The sequence below is a fragment of the Lagenorhynchus albirostris genome, chromosome 11, assembly GCF_949774975.1.
Source record: "Lagenorhynchus albirostris chromosome 11, mLagAlb1.1, whole genome shotgun sequence".
Classification (NCBI taxonomy): Eukaryota; Metazoa; Chordata; class Mammalia; order Artiodactyla; family Delphinidae; genus Lagenorhynchus; species Lagenorhynchus albirostris.
Genome location: NC_083105.1, coordinates 59,519,962 through 59,532,314, shown reverse-complemented (window position 1 = coordinate 59,532,314; position 12,353 = coordinate 59,519,962). Strand labels below are relative to the sequence as shown.

At 56.4% G+C, this 12,353-nt stretch overlaps 1 protein-coding gene across 2 annotated transcripts; it reads right to left on the bottom strand.

Annotated features, from left to right (window-relative positions):
- Window positions 1-782: 782 nt before the first annotated feature.
- On the bottom strand, window positions 783-8,396 carry PPP1R1A (protein phosphatase 1 regulatory inhibitor subunit 1A). Of its 2 annotated transcripts, none has more exons than XM_060165968.1 (7): window positions 8,238-8,396; window positions 4,651-4,711; window positions 3,606-3,643; window positions 3,209-3,272; window positions 2,461-2,616; window positions 1,462-1,568; window positions 783-914 (listed from the first exon to the last, which is right to left on the bottom strand). In XM_060165968.1, exons 1-7 carry the CDS (start codon window positions 8,319-8,321, stop codon window positions 909-911), a joined length of 516 nt encoding a protein of 171 aa, XP_060021951.1. In that variant the 5' UTR covers window positions 8,322-8,396; the 3' UTR covers window positions 783-908. The 2 variants fall into 2 exon arrangements, with proteins under 2 accessions (XP_060021951.1, XP_060021952.1); XM_060165969.1 differs by having other exon boundaries at window positions 3,209-3,242.
- Window positions 8,397-12,353: the final 3,957 nt, after the last annotated feature.

Here is a 12,353-nt window from a genome sequence, read left to right as displayed (position 1 = left end):
CTTTTTTCTCTCCATCGCACTACTTCTTCAGTAAAGAGGGGTGAATCTCCCCTCCCCTCCTCTCCTCTCTCCACTGCCTGGAAAAATCAAAAGCAGTAGACAGGAGAGGCCTGGCTGTGGGGTCTGAGGAAGGTTCTTCACTTCTCAGCTTTCGTCGTTTACCCTGGCCCCTTGGTGTCTTGGACAAGGGAGAGGTGACCTTTCCAGTTCCCAGCAAGGGCCTCTTCGTGAATAGCCACTGTGTCCTCAATCTAGCTTGGCTAACAGGTTGGAGTCTGGGTGGTGGTCTCCGCACAGCTGGAGAGGGAACACATCCTGAAGCTTGGGGATCACCGAGGCTTGGAGGGCAGGCAGGGAGGCATCCACGCAACGCCCCGCCTCTTTCCCATGGGCCAAGTGCCAGGGTGCAGTTCCCAGCTTTGTTCAGCAGATGGCGCCCGCAGCAGCGTCGCAGCCATACGGGCCTTAGGGCTTCAAGGCCTCAGGGCAGCCCTGCCAGGTGGTTGTATCTTTTCCTCAATATGAAGAGAGCCTGGGGCCATCCTTCCTTCTGGGTACCCCGGAAGTCAGTCCTCCTACCTATCTGACCCTCAGCTCTCTTCCCCCAGCGAGTCAGGGCAAGGCTGGGGGAAAACTCCTCCCTTCTCAAGGCTCCTGCCGGGCTTCCTTATTTCCTCCTTCCTGGGGGCAGCTGGGCAAGAGGGAGGGGGGCTATAGAGAGGGCAGGACAAGACGGGAGGGAGAAAAGATCCTCCAAGTTGGGAAAGAAGGAGAATACCAAGGACTTAACACTAAATTTATCACTTTTAAAAACAAGAGATTTTCCCCAAAAGTGAAGAAATAAGAAACAAATCCAGTGTCCGTGCATTCCCAACTGCAGTCTTGATTGCAAGATACCTCCTTCACTCTCAGACCTGTTGCAAGGGAAGCGGGTAGAAAGAGAAGGTGAGTGAGAGGCCTGAGGTCCTATTGTCCCCTCCCCTGCTGGTGTGCCCAACCATCCCGTTAGGCATCTAACTTCTCATGTCTGACTCCAGTCCCTGGCCCCGTGTCCAGTCTACAAAGGGGAGGGGAGACTGTAGAATCAGAGCTCACAGGGTTATTTCATCCGTGTGTCCACTCCAGGCAGGACCACTGCTCACCAGCCTGGACAGGTGAGGATCTCCCTTTAGGTTCCAAATGCCCTTTATCAGAAAATCCATGGTCTACTTCCATCACCCATTCCAGGAGCCAGAAATCCTCAGACAGAGTCTAACCTCACTGCCTCCTGCTGCACTGTTATCCCGTTTCTCTTTGTCTGTCCTTCCGGGGAGATGCAAATCCTCTGGCCACAGAGGACAGCTTTTCAGTGACTGAAGCTGGTCCTTTGTCCCCCTTTTCCTTGACTCCAGATCTTAGCCCTCACCCTCCCCACACAGCCTGCTCTCCTGCAAACTGGGCAGCCCAGCCCTGGGGTCTTACCGAACTGGCTCCCTTGGAATCCAATGGTGGTCTATGGGTTGAGGGTTCCTCTGTGCTGGGTTTCTCACTGCCCCTCTCCTGAGTGTTAGGGATGGATTCTGCAGGCTCTGAGGAGGAAGAACAGGTGGTGGGAGGGACAGGTAGTATTCACGAGGCCTTGCAGAGAGGCAGCTGCTTCTACTCACCCTAGCCCATACTTCAACAAGCCCTGAGAGGAGCCCAAGACCAAGTGGAAGGCAACGGGGCAAGACCAACAGGGTTTTCTCTGGTCACAATGACTACTTAGGTTCACTATTTTTTAAAAAATCTGCAATCGGAAATCGAAAAAAAAAAAAACCCTCTAAAAAAAAGCTTAAAATTTGGGGTATGATCTCAAAGTGTGGCTAAACCTGACCTGAACAGAGATGAGCGTTTGATAGCCTGTTTATCCCACTTCGTGTGACCACGCATTTCCCTGCAGAAATCTTCACGTGTTCGATTACAGGGGGCTCTGCTGGGGTGTCATGGAACATATGGTGTATATACCGTGTCACCTTCATAAAACTGGAAACATTCTGCCTTCCGGCCCACACCTGGGATAAGGACTCGTGGACAGGCAGGTTCCAGTGCTTGCATACTTTGTGTTCACTGCTGGGCCAAGGACCAGTCTCACTGAAGTTTCACACACAACCCGATGCGATAGGCGCCATCATTATCACTCTACTGATTGAGGTTAAGCTGCTGAAGACCTCTGGGCTGATAAAGTGGCAGAGCCAGGATTCCAGCCCGTGAAGGCTGCCCCCATGCTGCCGGGCTCCCCCGATACAATAGGGAGCTCTGAAGTCCAAGTTGGGAGGGGATGGTGTCTTTCAGTAAAGAAAGATGAAGAGATGCAAACACACGCCGTCCATGCAAAGATCCATACTCTCAAAAGACGGTTTCTGGCTACTGCTAGGCCCCTCCCTACAACGGGGAGGGCTGGCCTCGCCCGGGGTTGGTCCCTCCCCAGCCTGAACGTACTGTGTGCTTTCCCAGAGGTGCCCAGCCACGACGCCGCTGCTGTGTCTCCGATCCCAGGTGGGCAGGACTCCTGTGTCCCTGTGCTCTCGGCGGCTCCTTCAGGCTCCTCTCCCTCCTGCTGTTGCCCCAGGTGATGTTCGACCATCATCTGGAGCTCTGAGGGCAAACAGAAAGGGAGAGAGCATTGGACGTGACTGCCCAGCCTCCTCCATGGACCCTCAGATGTGACAGCCCCACTAGAGGGCCAGCACACACTGCCCGTGTGGTTTGACTTTCCTGTCTGAGATTGAACAAGGAGGGACATCTGCAGTACAATAAGGAGGGACTAATGTTAGACAATAAAATGTACTTTTTTCAAAGGTAAGGGAGGGGAAAGGAAGAGCCTTTAAGATCAAAAGATCCTCCTGATTTGCTGGGATACCTGGTCTCCTTTGGGGTCAGGAGAAAAGACTCAATTTAGATTCAAGAAATATTTGAGTACCTCCTCTGTGCTGTGCACTATGCCGGGTGAGTTCACATACTTTATTTAACTGCCAAAGTGAGGTAGTAGTCAGGGCCCCTGTAGGTTAAGCAGGTTCTCCAAGGCCACCCAGCTAGTGGGTGGCAGAGCTGGAATGCAGCCCCGGGCGGTCCAGCAACAACTCTCCTTTAATAAAGGCAGACGTAATGACTTCCCAAGGATTCCTTCCAAACGGGTCATCCTGGCCACTGCTCAGCGTCAGGCATAGCGGGGAAGAGTCTTCCGAACCTTTCATTGTGGGTGTGGTCCTCATCACCTTCTTCTGTTGCCGTGGAGACATGGACAAAGTGGACTGTGAAGGGCACAGAGCACAGGTGGGCGTCCGCCCTTCTCGCCCTCCTCCCTGCCGTGCCATGCTGTGGGACTGGAGACTGGGGGTAGGTGTGGGCTTCAGCAAGTGGGGGAAGAAAACTCCTGCTTCCTCGGCCCCCACCCCTATGATGGTGAGCAAGGAGACCGTGTATGGGAGAACGTAGAGGACCATGTGTGTACATCCACTCAAGAACATTTTGGGGGGGTACAAGAAAGAGGGAGACAAAAGGTCCTAAGAGGGGGGGTTGAGGAATAATCTTCTAATGGGTCTGGGGGTTCTCTGTGCTGGGCTGAGCGGGAGGGGCCAGCTCACCTTGAGATGCGGGTTGGGGACCCGGTCTTCATCCACCTCTGAGGGAAGGAGGGAAAGGAGAAAGTGATGAGGATGGGAAACCCAGGGGGTCCCGCAGACTGACTTCCCAAGGGGAGGAGCCTCTGCCATCACCTCCTTCCTGATCCGTCCCTCACATCTGTCCCTAGGAAGCTGGCCCTGACTGTGGCTGTCCCCAGCCTCTTCCCTCCAGCTCCCTCCTGCTCTGCTGGCTGGCGTTACCTCCTCCTGCTTCTAGTCCTGTCCTTGCCTCTGTGGTCAGTCTGCATCTACATCCTTGCCTCAGACCTGGAGGTTCTTGAAGGCAGGCTTTGTGGTCCTTTTGTCCTTTTCCTCCCTGTCTCCTTCCAATCAGCCCCCCACCCCCGATCCAGAACTGAAACATGCCTAGGAGGGAACACCGGATAGAGAACAGCAAACTTATCGTGTGCAGGGCCCAGGACAGTCTTTTTTAGTAGTTGGAGGAAGTTGGAGACTCAGGTATCCTGAATTCCAGTCCGGCTTATTAGCGTCACTACCTCTCTTCCACTCTCTCGCCAGCGCCCCTGACATTCTCTGAGACCTTGTTCTCTCCCCAGACCTCGATGGAGACACTGGTGACCAGAATGCCAGCTGCTCCCTGAGCTGTTTCTAACCTTCCCCTTCCCCTCTGGGGGCCATGAGAATAGCTGATGGCGTTGGTCCCTCCCCCTCACAGCTGTCACCGCCTCTGGCAGTGGGGGCAGCAGCCTCTCAGTTGCTGGAGAAACCTGGAAGGCTGTTGCCACAGCAACCAACACTCCGTTGACCACCCCAACTCCTGGGGGGCTTAGGAACCAGGTTGTCTCCCCCGCTTCCTAGCACTGCTCTGTCTTTCCAAAGCGGAGGAAATCCCACTGCTAACCCAGCCACCGCTTCCCTGCCTCCAGGACTGAGGAGACCGCGGGCTCCTCAGATGTGCCCTCCTGTCTAGCACCCACCTTCTCTCACTGGGACCCAGCTGTCTTCAGCAGCCCCTACTCCCTTCAGCGACCCATCCTGGGGTTACCTGGGGATGACTGGTCACTGGTCAGCACGAGGGTGGCAGGGGTGGGGCGGCGCCTCCGGATCTGAGGGAAGAGGTCAAGTACACGTGGAAGCATCGCAGCCCCGCGCACACTCGGTAACATAATCCAGGCCGCCCACTTAGCACACCTCCAAAAGTGCCACGTTACACTGAACCCACGCTCTCCGGGTGGACGTTCTCGGGCCCATCCCTCTGCCCTGGGGACCCAGAAGACCACCTCCACTCCCTGCTTTCCCCAACCCCCTTTCTGTCTCCGCATCTCCCCGGGTCCTGGTCCCAGCTCTCCATCTCAGCAGCTATATCTGCGCTAATGCATCGATTTCTGGCCTGCTGTCCTTCCGTCCATCCTGGATCAATGGTCAGAAATAACCCGAGAGGGCACAAAACTTTCCCCTTAGTCTCCCAGACCACTCCCCAAATGGACATAAACCTGTGGTGGGCCAGCACCGGCGGAGAGCGCCCCTCGATCCCCACCCAGCCTGGGAGGACAGCACAGAGAAGGTGGGTCTGAACTTGCCTTCACCTGGCCCATGCCCCTCCCTCCCTCATCTCCTCCCTATCCTTGTACACACTGCCTTTCTGATTTGTCAGGAAATACGGCCTAGAGAAATCCTTGTCATGGTAAATATAATATGAGGAGAAGCGTGAGGCGGGACCCTGGTCAGGGACTAAAGCTAAACTGAAAAATCTTATCCTGGGCTCTGGGGTCCGATTCTAAGGAAGTAACAGATAAGAGCGGATTCCCTGCTGGGCCTCTGAGCCCCCTTTCCCCGCCTCTGTTCTTTTGTCTTGCTGCCAATAAAGTTGACTGTTGTTGAAGTCAGTCCAAGGACTCTTGGGACACGTAGTTTTTTCCGTTTCTCTGGAGGCTTGAAAGTGAAGGGTACCGTGGGGTTGGAGTCCCTGCGGCTCCCTCCAGGGCAGAAAGTGGGTATCAGCCCTAGCGGGGGGCAGGGTTAATCTGAGAGAAGGACACCTCAAAGAAGAAATGGGTACATAGAATGGGGGTAGGTTGGGGTAGGGACTGTTTTCTTAGGAGAATCCAGCAGCATCTGTTTCTGGTGGCATTTCAAGGTCCCTGGCAGTTCTGTGTGTGTGTTTGTGTGTGCATACAAGCACGCACAGCATAGACATTATCTGTGAGTCCGTCGCTGGCTATTCCTGGTGCAAACGTGCTGGGGGCCAGCAGGTGGGCAAGTGTGCTCCGTGCATGTGGGGTGAGGCCATCCTTCTCCTGAGACAGGACTCCTCTCTATTTCTTTCCTGCCCTGGGGGAGGGGAGCTGAGAGAGGGAGAGGGTGCGGTGGGGGTGGGGATTAATGGGGGTTGGGAGCCTGAGAAGGAGTCTGCAAGTTTGACAGAAAGGACCTCTGAGAGGGCAGCAGGGCTCTGTGATCTTGGACAGGTCCCTTAACCAATGTCCTTGCCTTGAACAAGATTTCTAAGCACTCAGAGTCCTTGAGGATTTTGATGTCCTACAGGAGGAGGGAGTAAAGTTAGACTTCCTGAAGTACCTCCCAGGCACCTGAACTACTAGCAAATGAGTAGGCGGTCTCCTATTTTCCATGCCCCGATCACAAATCCTAGTTCTCAAGGACACTTGGTGCCTTTGCCTCTGATTTCTTTCCAAACCAGTTATGCCAAGGACCTGGTAGCTGCGGGCACCCCTCCATCCCCTGCCACTCTGTGCTCCATAACTCAGAGTTTCCAACCCCTGCCGCCCTCTCATGTCACTCTGGGTTAGGTGTTCCTGCCAAGCCTGGAACTTTTTGCCTACACACTTGGGTAACACGGCAAGGGGGGTTGAAGTTAGACTGCAGGTAGAATTTCAGGCTGAGCAGACACAGATTTCTGAAGACGAGAGAAAAGCAGGCTGAAGTCCCAGCTCTTTTCCCCTCTGGCTCTATAGCACTGCCTCATTCTCCTCCCCTGCTCCCCAGAACCCTGGGCCAGCTGGCCTGCCATCCCCCAACACACACCTACACCTGCCACATCTAACGCCAAACAGAGGCAGGCGTCAGGCAGTGAGCACTGGCTGTGCCAGTGGAAGGCATTTCTGCTTGGAACCTCACCCCTGAGCCCGTAGCTCACACTCCTGGGCCCTTTTCCCTGGGTCTGAGGTTATCTTAGCCGGCCCCCTGCCTCTAGGCATAATAGCCTTTTTCCTGACCCCAAGGGGACGCTCCCCATGCCCCTGGCTCTCCACCCTCCTCATCCTCAGGAGGTTTGCAGTCCCACCACCCTCCCTCCTACTGTCACACCTTAGAGGTCTGGAGATCCGGCTCCCCCCACAGGCCAGGGAGAGGATGGAGACACAGGTCCCTAACCCCTCCCCACACTTTGGGAAGCTAACGTTATAGGGAGAGCGTGTGTACCCAACCTTTCCCTTCACATCAGACCTTATTCCACCAGACAGCTGGAGCAGCAGAAAGAACACTCTCTCCAGCCCATCCCAAGAGGTCAGAGTTTTCTCAGGTGGGGAGGCCCAGCCAGAGCCCTGGCAGCCGGTTGGGGGAAACAGAGAAGTGACCTTGTGGGCAATGGATAGTCTTTAGGAACAGGGATGTCTAGGCAAATGGATAGAGAACCCGAAAAGAGATGGAGCAACGAGCAAACGAGCAAATATTTGGCAAATGGGTGGTAGTAGCGACCGCGGGTGGTCACCGTCTCCACGCACAGGCTCACTCTCCCTGATACACACACTTGCTCACACAGTCTCATACACTGCCGCCTCTGCCAGGCTGCTCGGAGCTAAAAATAGGCCAGGCCCGGAGGCTGGGCCAGGGCCCTGGACTCCCACCCCTTGAGCCCAGCCCAGCACAGTGCTTCTCTCTTGCCCACGCCCAGCTAGGACCCCAGCCCCGAGAAAGCGCTCGTTCCGCGCTCCCCAGGGCCATTCTCTCCATGCCCTCCCCTTCCCGCCGCCCCCCCACCCCGCCCCATAACCGATCCAAAGGGCAGGAGATGGGAATAAGGACCCAGTGTCCAGACCTGAAGAGCGCGGAGTCAGCCTGCAGACACGACCACTCCTCTCCCCCAAGCCCCAGCCCTCGCAGTTTTCCTCAGCCCTTCTTGTCCTCACCCTCTGGGGTCCGGCAGGGTCGCCCCCAATTAAGAGCTGGGGGGGGCTCTTTCTCCTCTTTCAACTCCCTCCATTACCTGCCCTCTCCCTTAGGCCCTCCGACACCTTTGGGCGCCCCTTCCGAGCTCAGAAACTCTGGCAGGGTGTTGACTGGGTGGGGGATGAAAGACTGGCGAAGGGGGGAGGGGTCGTGTCCTCAGGCAAGCCCCCTCCCCCAGGGCTGGGAAAGCAGGGAGCGACTCTCGCGGGGACCGGCTTCGAGGGCAGGCTCTCGTCCTTCAGTCCGTCTCGAAGAAGCACAGATGGGGAGATGGGGTTTCCACGGTGGGGGAGGGGAGAGAAGACCCCCACCCCCCGCAAACAGCGCGCCGGCGCTCGCAGGGGCGCACCGCCAAGGGAGGACTGAGCGGGGGTCTCGGATCGCACAGTCCAGGGGTCCCTCGTCCTCTGTGGGGCGAGTTCCCTGCCGCCCCGCCCCGCTCCGCACCTGCTCCGCCGCCTCGGGGTCAAGGTGCGGCTCTAGCAGCGGGACGGTGAACTGGATCTTCCGGGGGCTGTGGTCTTGCTCCATGGTTGGGGCGGCGGCCGCTGGGCCGGCGGCGGCGGCGGCGGCGGCGGCGGCGGCGGCGGGCGGGCAGGCGGCGGACTCGGGGCTGGGACGGGAGCGCTCCCTCTTCGCTCCGCTCCGGCCCGGCCCCAGCCGGGCGCGCTTGGCTCTCGGCTCCCGGCTCAGCGCTCCCGGCTCGCGGCCCCGGGGACTCCGCGGCCGCCGATTGGCTCGGCACCCGCCCCTCCCGGCCCCCTCCCCTTCCCCACGCCCGGAGCCTTAACCCCGTGGTGGCTGCGCCGCCGGCTGGCGGGGGTCACCGCCCCGCTGGCGGGCGAACCTGGGTCCCGGTCGCAGTGGACACAAACCGGATGGGTATGCGGGGATCCTTAGAGTTCTGGGCGGGGAGTGGAGGTGGGGAGTGGCCACGATGAACTTCTCCAGGCTGGGGCAGAATTGAGGGGCTGGGAATGTGGAGGGGCGCTGCCAGAGAGGAGGCTGCAAACGCTAGAGGAAGATTTCCTTTCTGATCTTAAAGGGGTCGCCTCATAGAGAAAAGAAAGAAAGGGGATCTAGGCTTGCAGCAGGAGGGATTAAAGTTAGACCAGGAGAGAGACTTTCCACTGAGAGGAGACTGCTAGAGCGGAGGTGGAAACTTGGAGGGGAGGCGTGGGGTCTGGGCACAGGTCTGGGTTCACTGTGCAGCGAGAGGGGGAACCGAAGACCTTAGAGGGTATCCAGAGCCTCTGTCTTGAAGTGCTGATGGCAGTGGGTGGAGGGCTCAGGGAGCAGGACCATCTGGGACTCAGCAGGAGAAGTGGGTGTGGGGAGCCAGTAATGCTTGTGAAATACGTTTCTCTTCTTGCTTGCTAAATTCTGGGGATGTAAAGCAGGTGAAAGGCCTGCTGGGGAAAACACTCCCCGGGGATGGAGAGGGAAACCCCTTTGGTGGGGTGGCTTGTTTATAGATGGGGTTGGTTTCCAGTTCCACTATTGGCAGAATAATGAAAAGGATCTGCTGTAACTGAAGGGATGGAGGTGAGACTATGTGAAGAACTTACTAGTTTGGTGTAGGACCAAGATGTCAATACTACTGAGTGAGGGAGATAGGATATTCACCGGAGCTGGTGGGCACTCTGCCAGGGGCTGGGGGCCACTGGGTAGAGGGAGGAGAGGTGCTGGGCACTGAGGAGGGCAGGGCTGGATGAATCTTTGGGGGAGGGAGCTCTGAGGGAGGGGCTGGGCAGAGGCCGGGGCCAGAGATCTGTTTCTTTAGTCTTAAACTGAGCAACTGGCACGTTCAGTACAGATTGATGCCTGGTTCTCTGGGAACCCTGGGATCATCCTCTCCTCTAAGTGGTCAGCCTAAATCCTCAGTTGCCTCCTTTTCCAGGCAGCCCTTCCCTGGCCTGGATTTCACATTGCCCCTTTCCATCTTACCTCCCCAAATAACCTCCCCTGCCCTTCCCCCTAACCGTATCCCTTTACACAAAACAGGTGTGGCTCACTTTTCTCAGGGCAAGGCTGGGGCTATAGGCACGCAGTGGGCCAGCCAGACCTCTATCTGCTGTTAATTCTCTCCTGTTTTGCTGTCACTTGGACTCCAGAAATGACCCCCTACACCCAGCCTACACATGCATGGTCCCTTTGTGCTCTCTTTGAGGTAGCGGGGCCGTTCTGGATAACAGCTGGTTGGATCCTCAGATCCCTCCCTTCCAGTTGCTCCCCTCCCCGCAGGTGACATTGGAAGGAGGGTGTGTGAAGGCACTGAAGCCAAGAAGATAAGGCTAGGGTGGGGGACAAGGGGGCCCAATAGGACCCAGGTGCTCTCTCTGGCTTTCCCTCCGCTCACCCATCTCCTAACTACACATACACAGAGCAAGGTCCAAGGTGTCCTTTAAATAGGTGACTTGTCCCTCCCCTACACCATTCCACCAGGACCCTGGAACCTGGAACTTGAAGCCAGGACTCCCACACCCCCGTCTCTGGGGACTCAGATGCCCCTCGCTGAGGCTTGATTTCCACATTTGTAAAATGGGCAGAATTGTCCCTACCTGATAAATTCAGTATCATAGGAGGTAAGGCACCTGGTACATAGAAGGCCCTCAATTCATTGATAGCTGCTGTTATTATTGTCACGTTATCTCCTGGCAGGACAGCAGAGTTAGGGGAGTCACCTTTCCAGGTTCTCAAAAGAAGACCCTCCACAGCCACCCCAGTCACCCAGTTTGCCGTATTCCCTTCAAACTTGGGTTTGGTCATGGAAATTCCTCCCAAAGCCTCACATCCACACTTCCGTTTCCCTTCTCAAGCTCCAGATCCTCAGACTCCCTTCCGCTGAAAGCTCCAGGTCAGGAGAGGGCCCAGAGCGCTCAGGCTTTGGAGAGATGGCTGATGGGGGCTGTGTAGGACAAGGGTTCCTGGGAGCAGCCAGCGCTGGGGTAGAGGCAGAGGAGGGGAGAGAGCGGGGAGGGAGGAAAGGCAGCTCCTGCTTCTGGCAGGAGCGTGGGGGTGGGTGGGCAAAACGTTTATGGGTAGCGGGGAGGGGAGTGTGGCTGGCTGCAGCCTCTGGTCCTGGGGTTGCTACACAAGTTGGAAGGGGTCTGTCTGTGAAGGCCTGTGATGTCGTTTTGACCTTTCTTATGCCCGGAGCTGGGTGGGTGACTGTGGTGCCTGTTGGGCTTGTGGGTGGAAGAAGACGTGGGTCGCTTGCACATGAGGCTGGGAGTTGCAATGCCTGCTCTTGGAGCCCTTCCTAGAATGAGTAAGAGCGGAGCCTGCCCCGTCCCTGGCTTGCACGTGTCTGTGCAAGGTGTGCTTGTGTGTGTGCAAGCGTTCACATCCCTGCCGCAGTCCCGGCCCCACCGGCGGAGCAGCAGCTGTTCCACGTGGTGTACTTCTGGGCCCATGAAATATTTAAGGTTACAGGGATGTGACTCGGTGATGCAATTGCTTCACAGCTCCCGCCCGCCCCTACTCTCCAAGCTGGACTCTGGCTTAATGTGGCGGCTCTTTGTGGCTCTCAGCATTTCTGCTTTTATTTGTCTGTCATCCTCACCCCCCACTAACCTTCTCCTGCGTTAATTTACTAATCCCCACACCCAACCAGGAAGGAGGGCAGGAATTATGATTAGAACCCAGGAGGCCAAGCCCTTACCTCTATCTTTGAGTCTCCCTGCTGGTCAGTGTGGCAGGGCTAAACTCCTGCCTGTTGAAAACATGAGGTCAAATAACATTCAAAAAAAAAGAAAACATGATGCATGCGCACTTTCCACGCATTCAGCTCTGAGGACTTTATACACCCAAAGGAGTAATGACCCTATCCAAGTGGTCCCCTGGGAAGCCATATGCTCCTACCAATTTGCCGCAGTTTCTCAAACATTTCTGGAAACTCCTTTGGAATCATCTCAGAACTGGTGGCATCTGCTCTGAAAAATCCTTCCTGGGGGGCGAATCTTTGTCCTTTGGGGTGGCTTTGCTCTTCCGGAAACGAGTGAGAGTCTTTAGGGTTTGTGCCTTGTGAAGAAGGAGGGAAACCAGGTGAGGAGCAGAACTGGATCTAGAACTGAGGTGCGGGTATCCTGCAGTGAGGCTGTCTGCCCCCTGGGGCTCCAAAGCCCATCTAGAAGCCATGTCTGCAAGAGAAGTTTCCAGAACTTCTTGTGAGCCCCAGCAGCACCGTTGGAGTAGATGTGTGGCCTCTCAGGGGATGACTTGGAAGGCCCAGCCTTCTCCAGCTGCATGAGTGCTGGTTTGCCTGCAAAAAACCCCATTGTTGCGATTCTGCCAGGCTTGGGTGCACACCCCCTTGCAGATGGCAGTGTTGGGAATGGGGCCAGAGCTGGTGATTCAAATCGAGGGGATGCTCATTTCCAAAATGCTTTGCCTCTTCTTGAACCACAAACTGGTAGAGGTGGAAGAGATGTAAAGATCAGTCAACCCAACCTCCTTGAGCTAGAGAGGGGAAACTGTGGCCGAGAGAGAGGAAGCAGCTCTCCCAAGGACTTGAACCCATGCCAATGTTTTCCCCAATAAGCCAGATTTGGAGGCAACGGC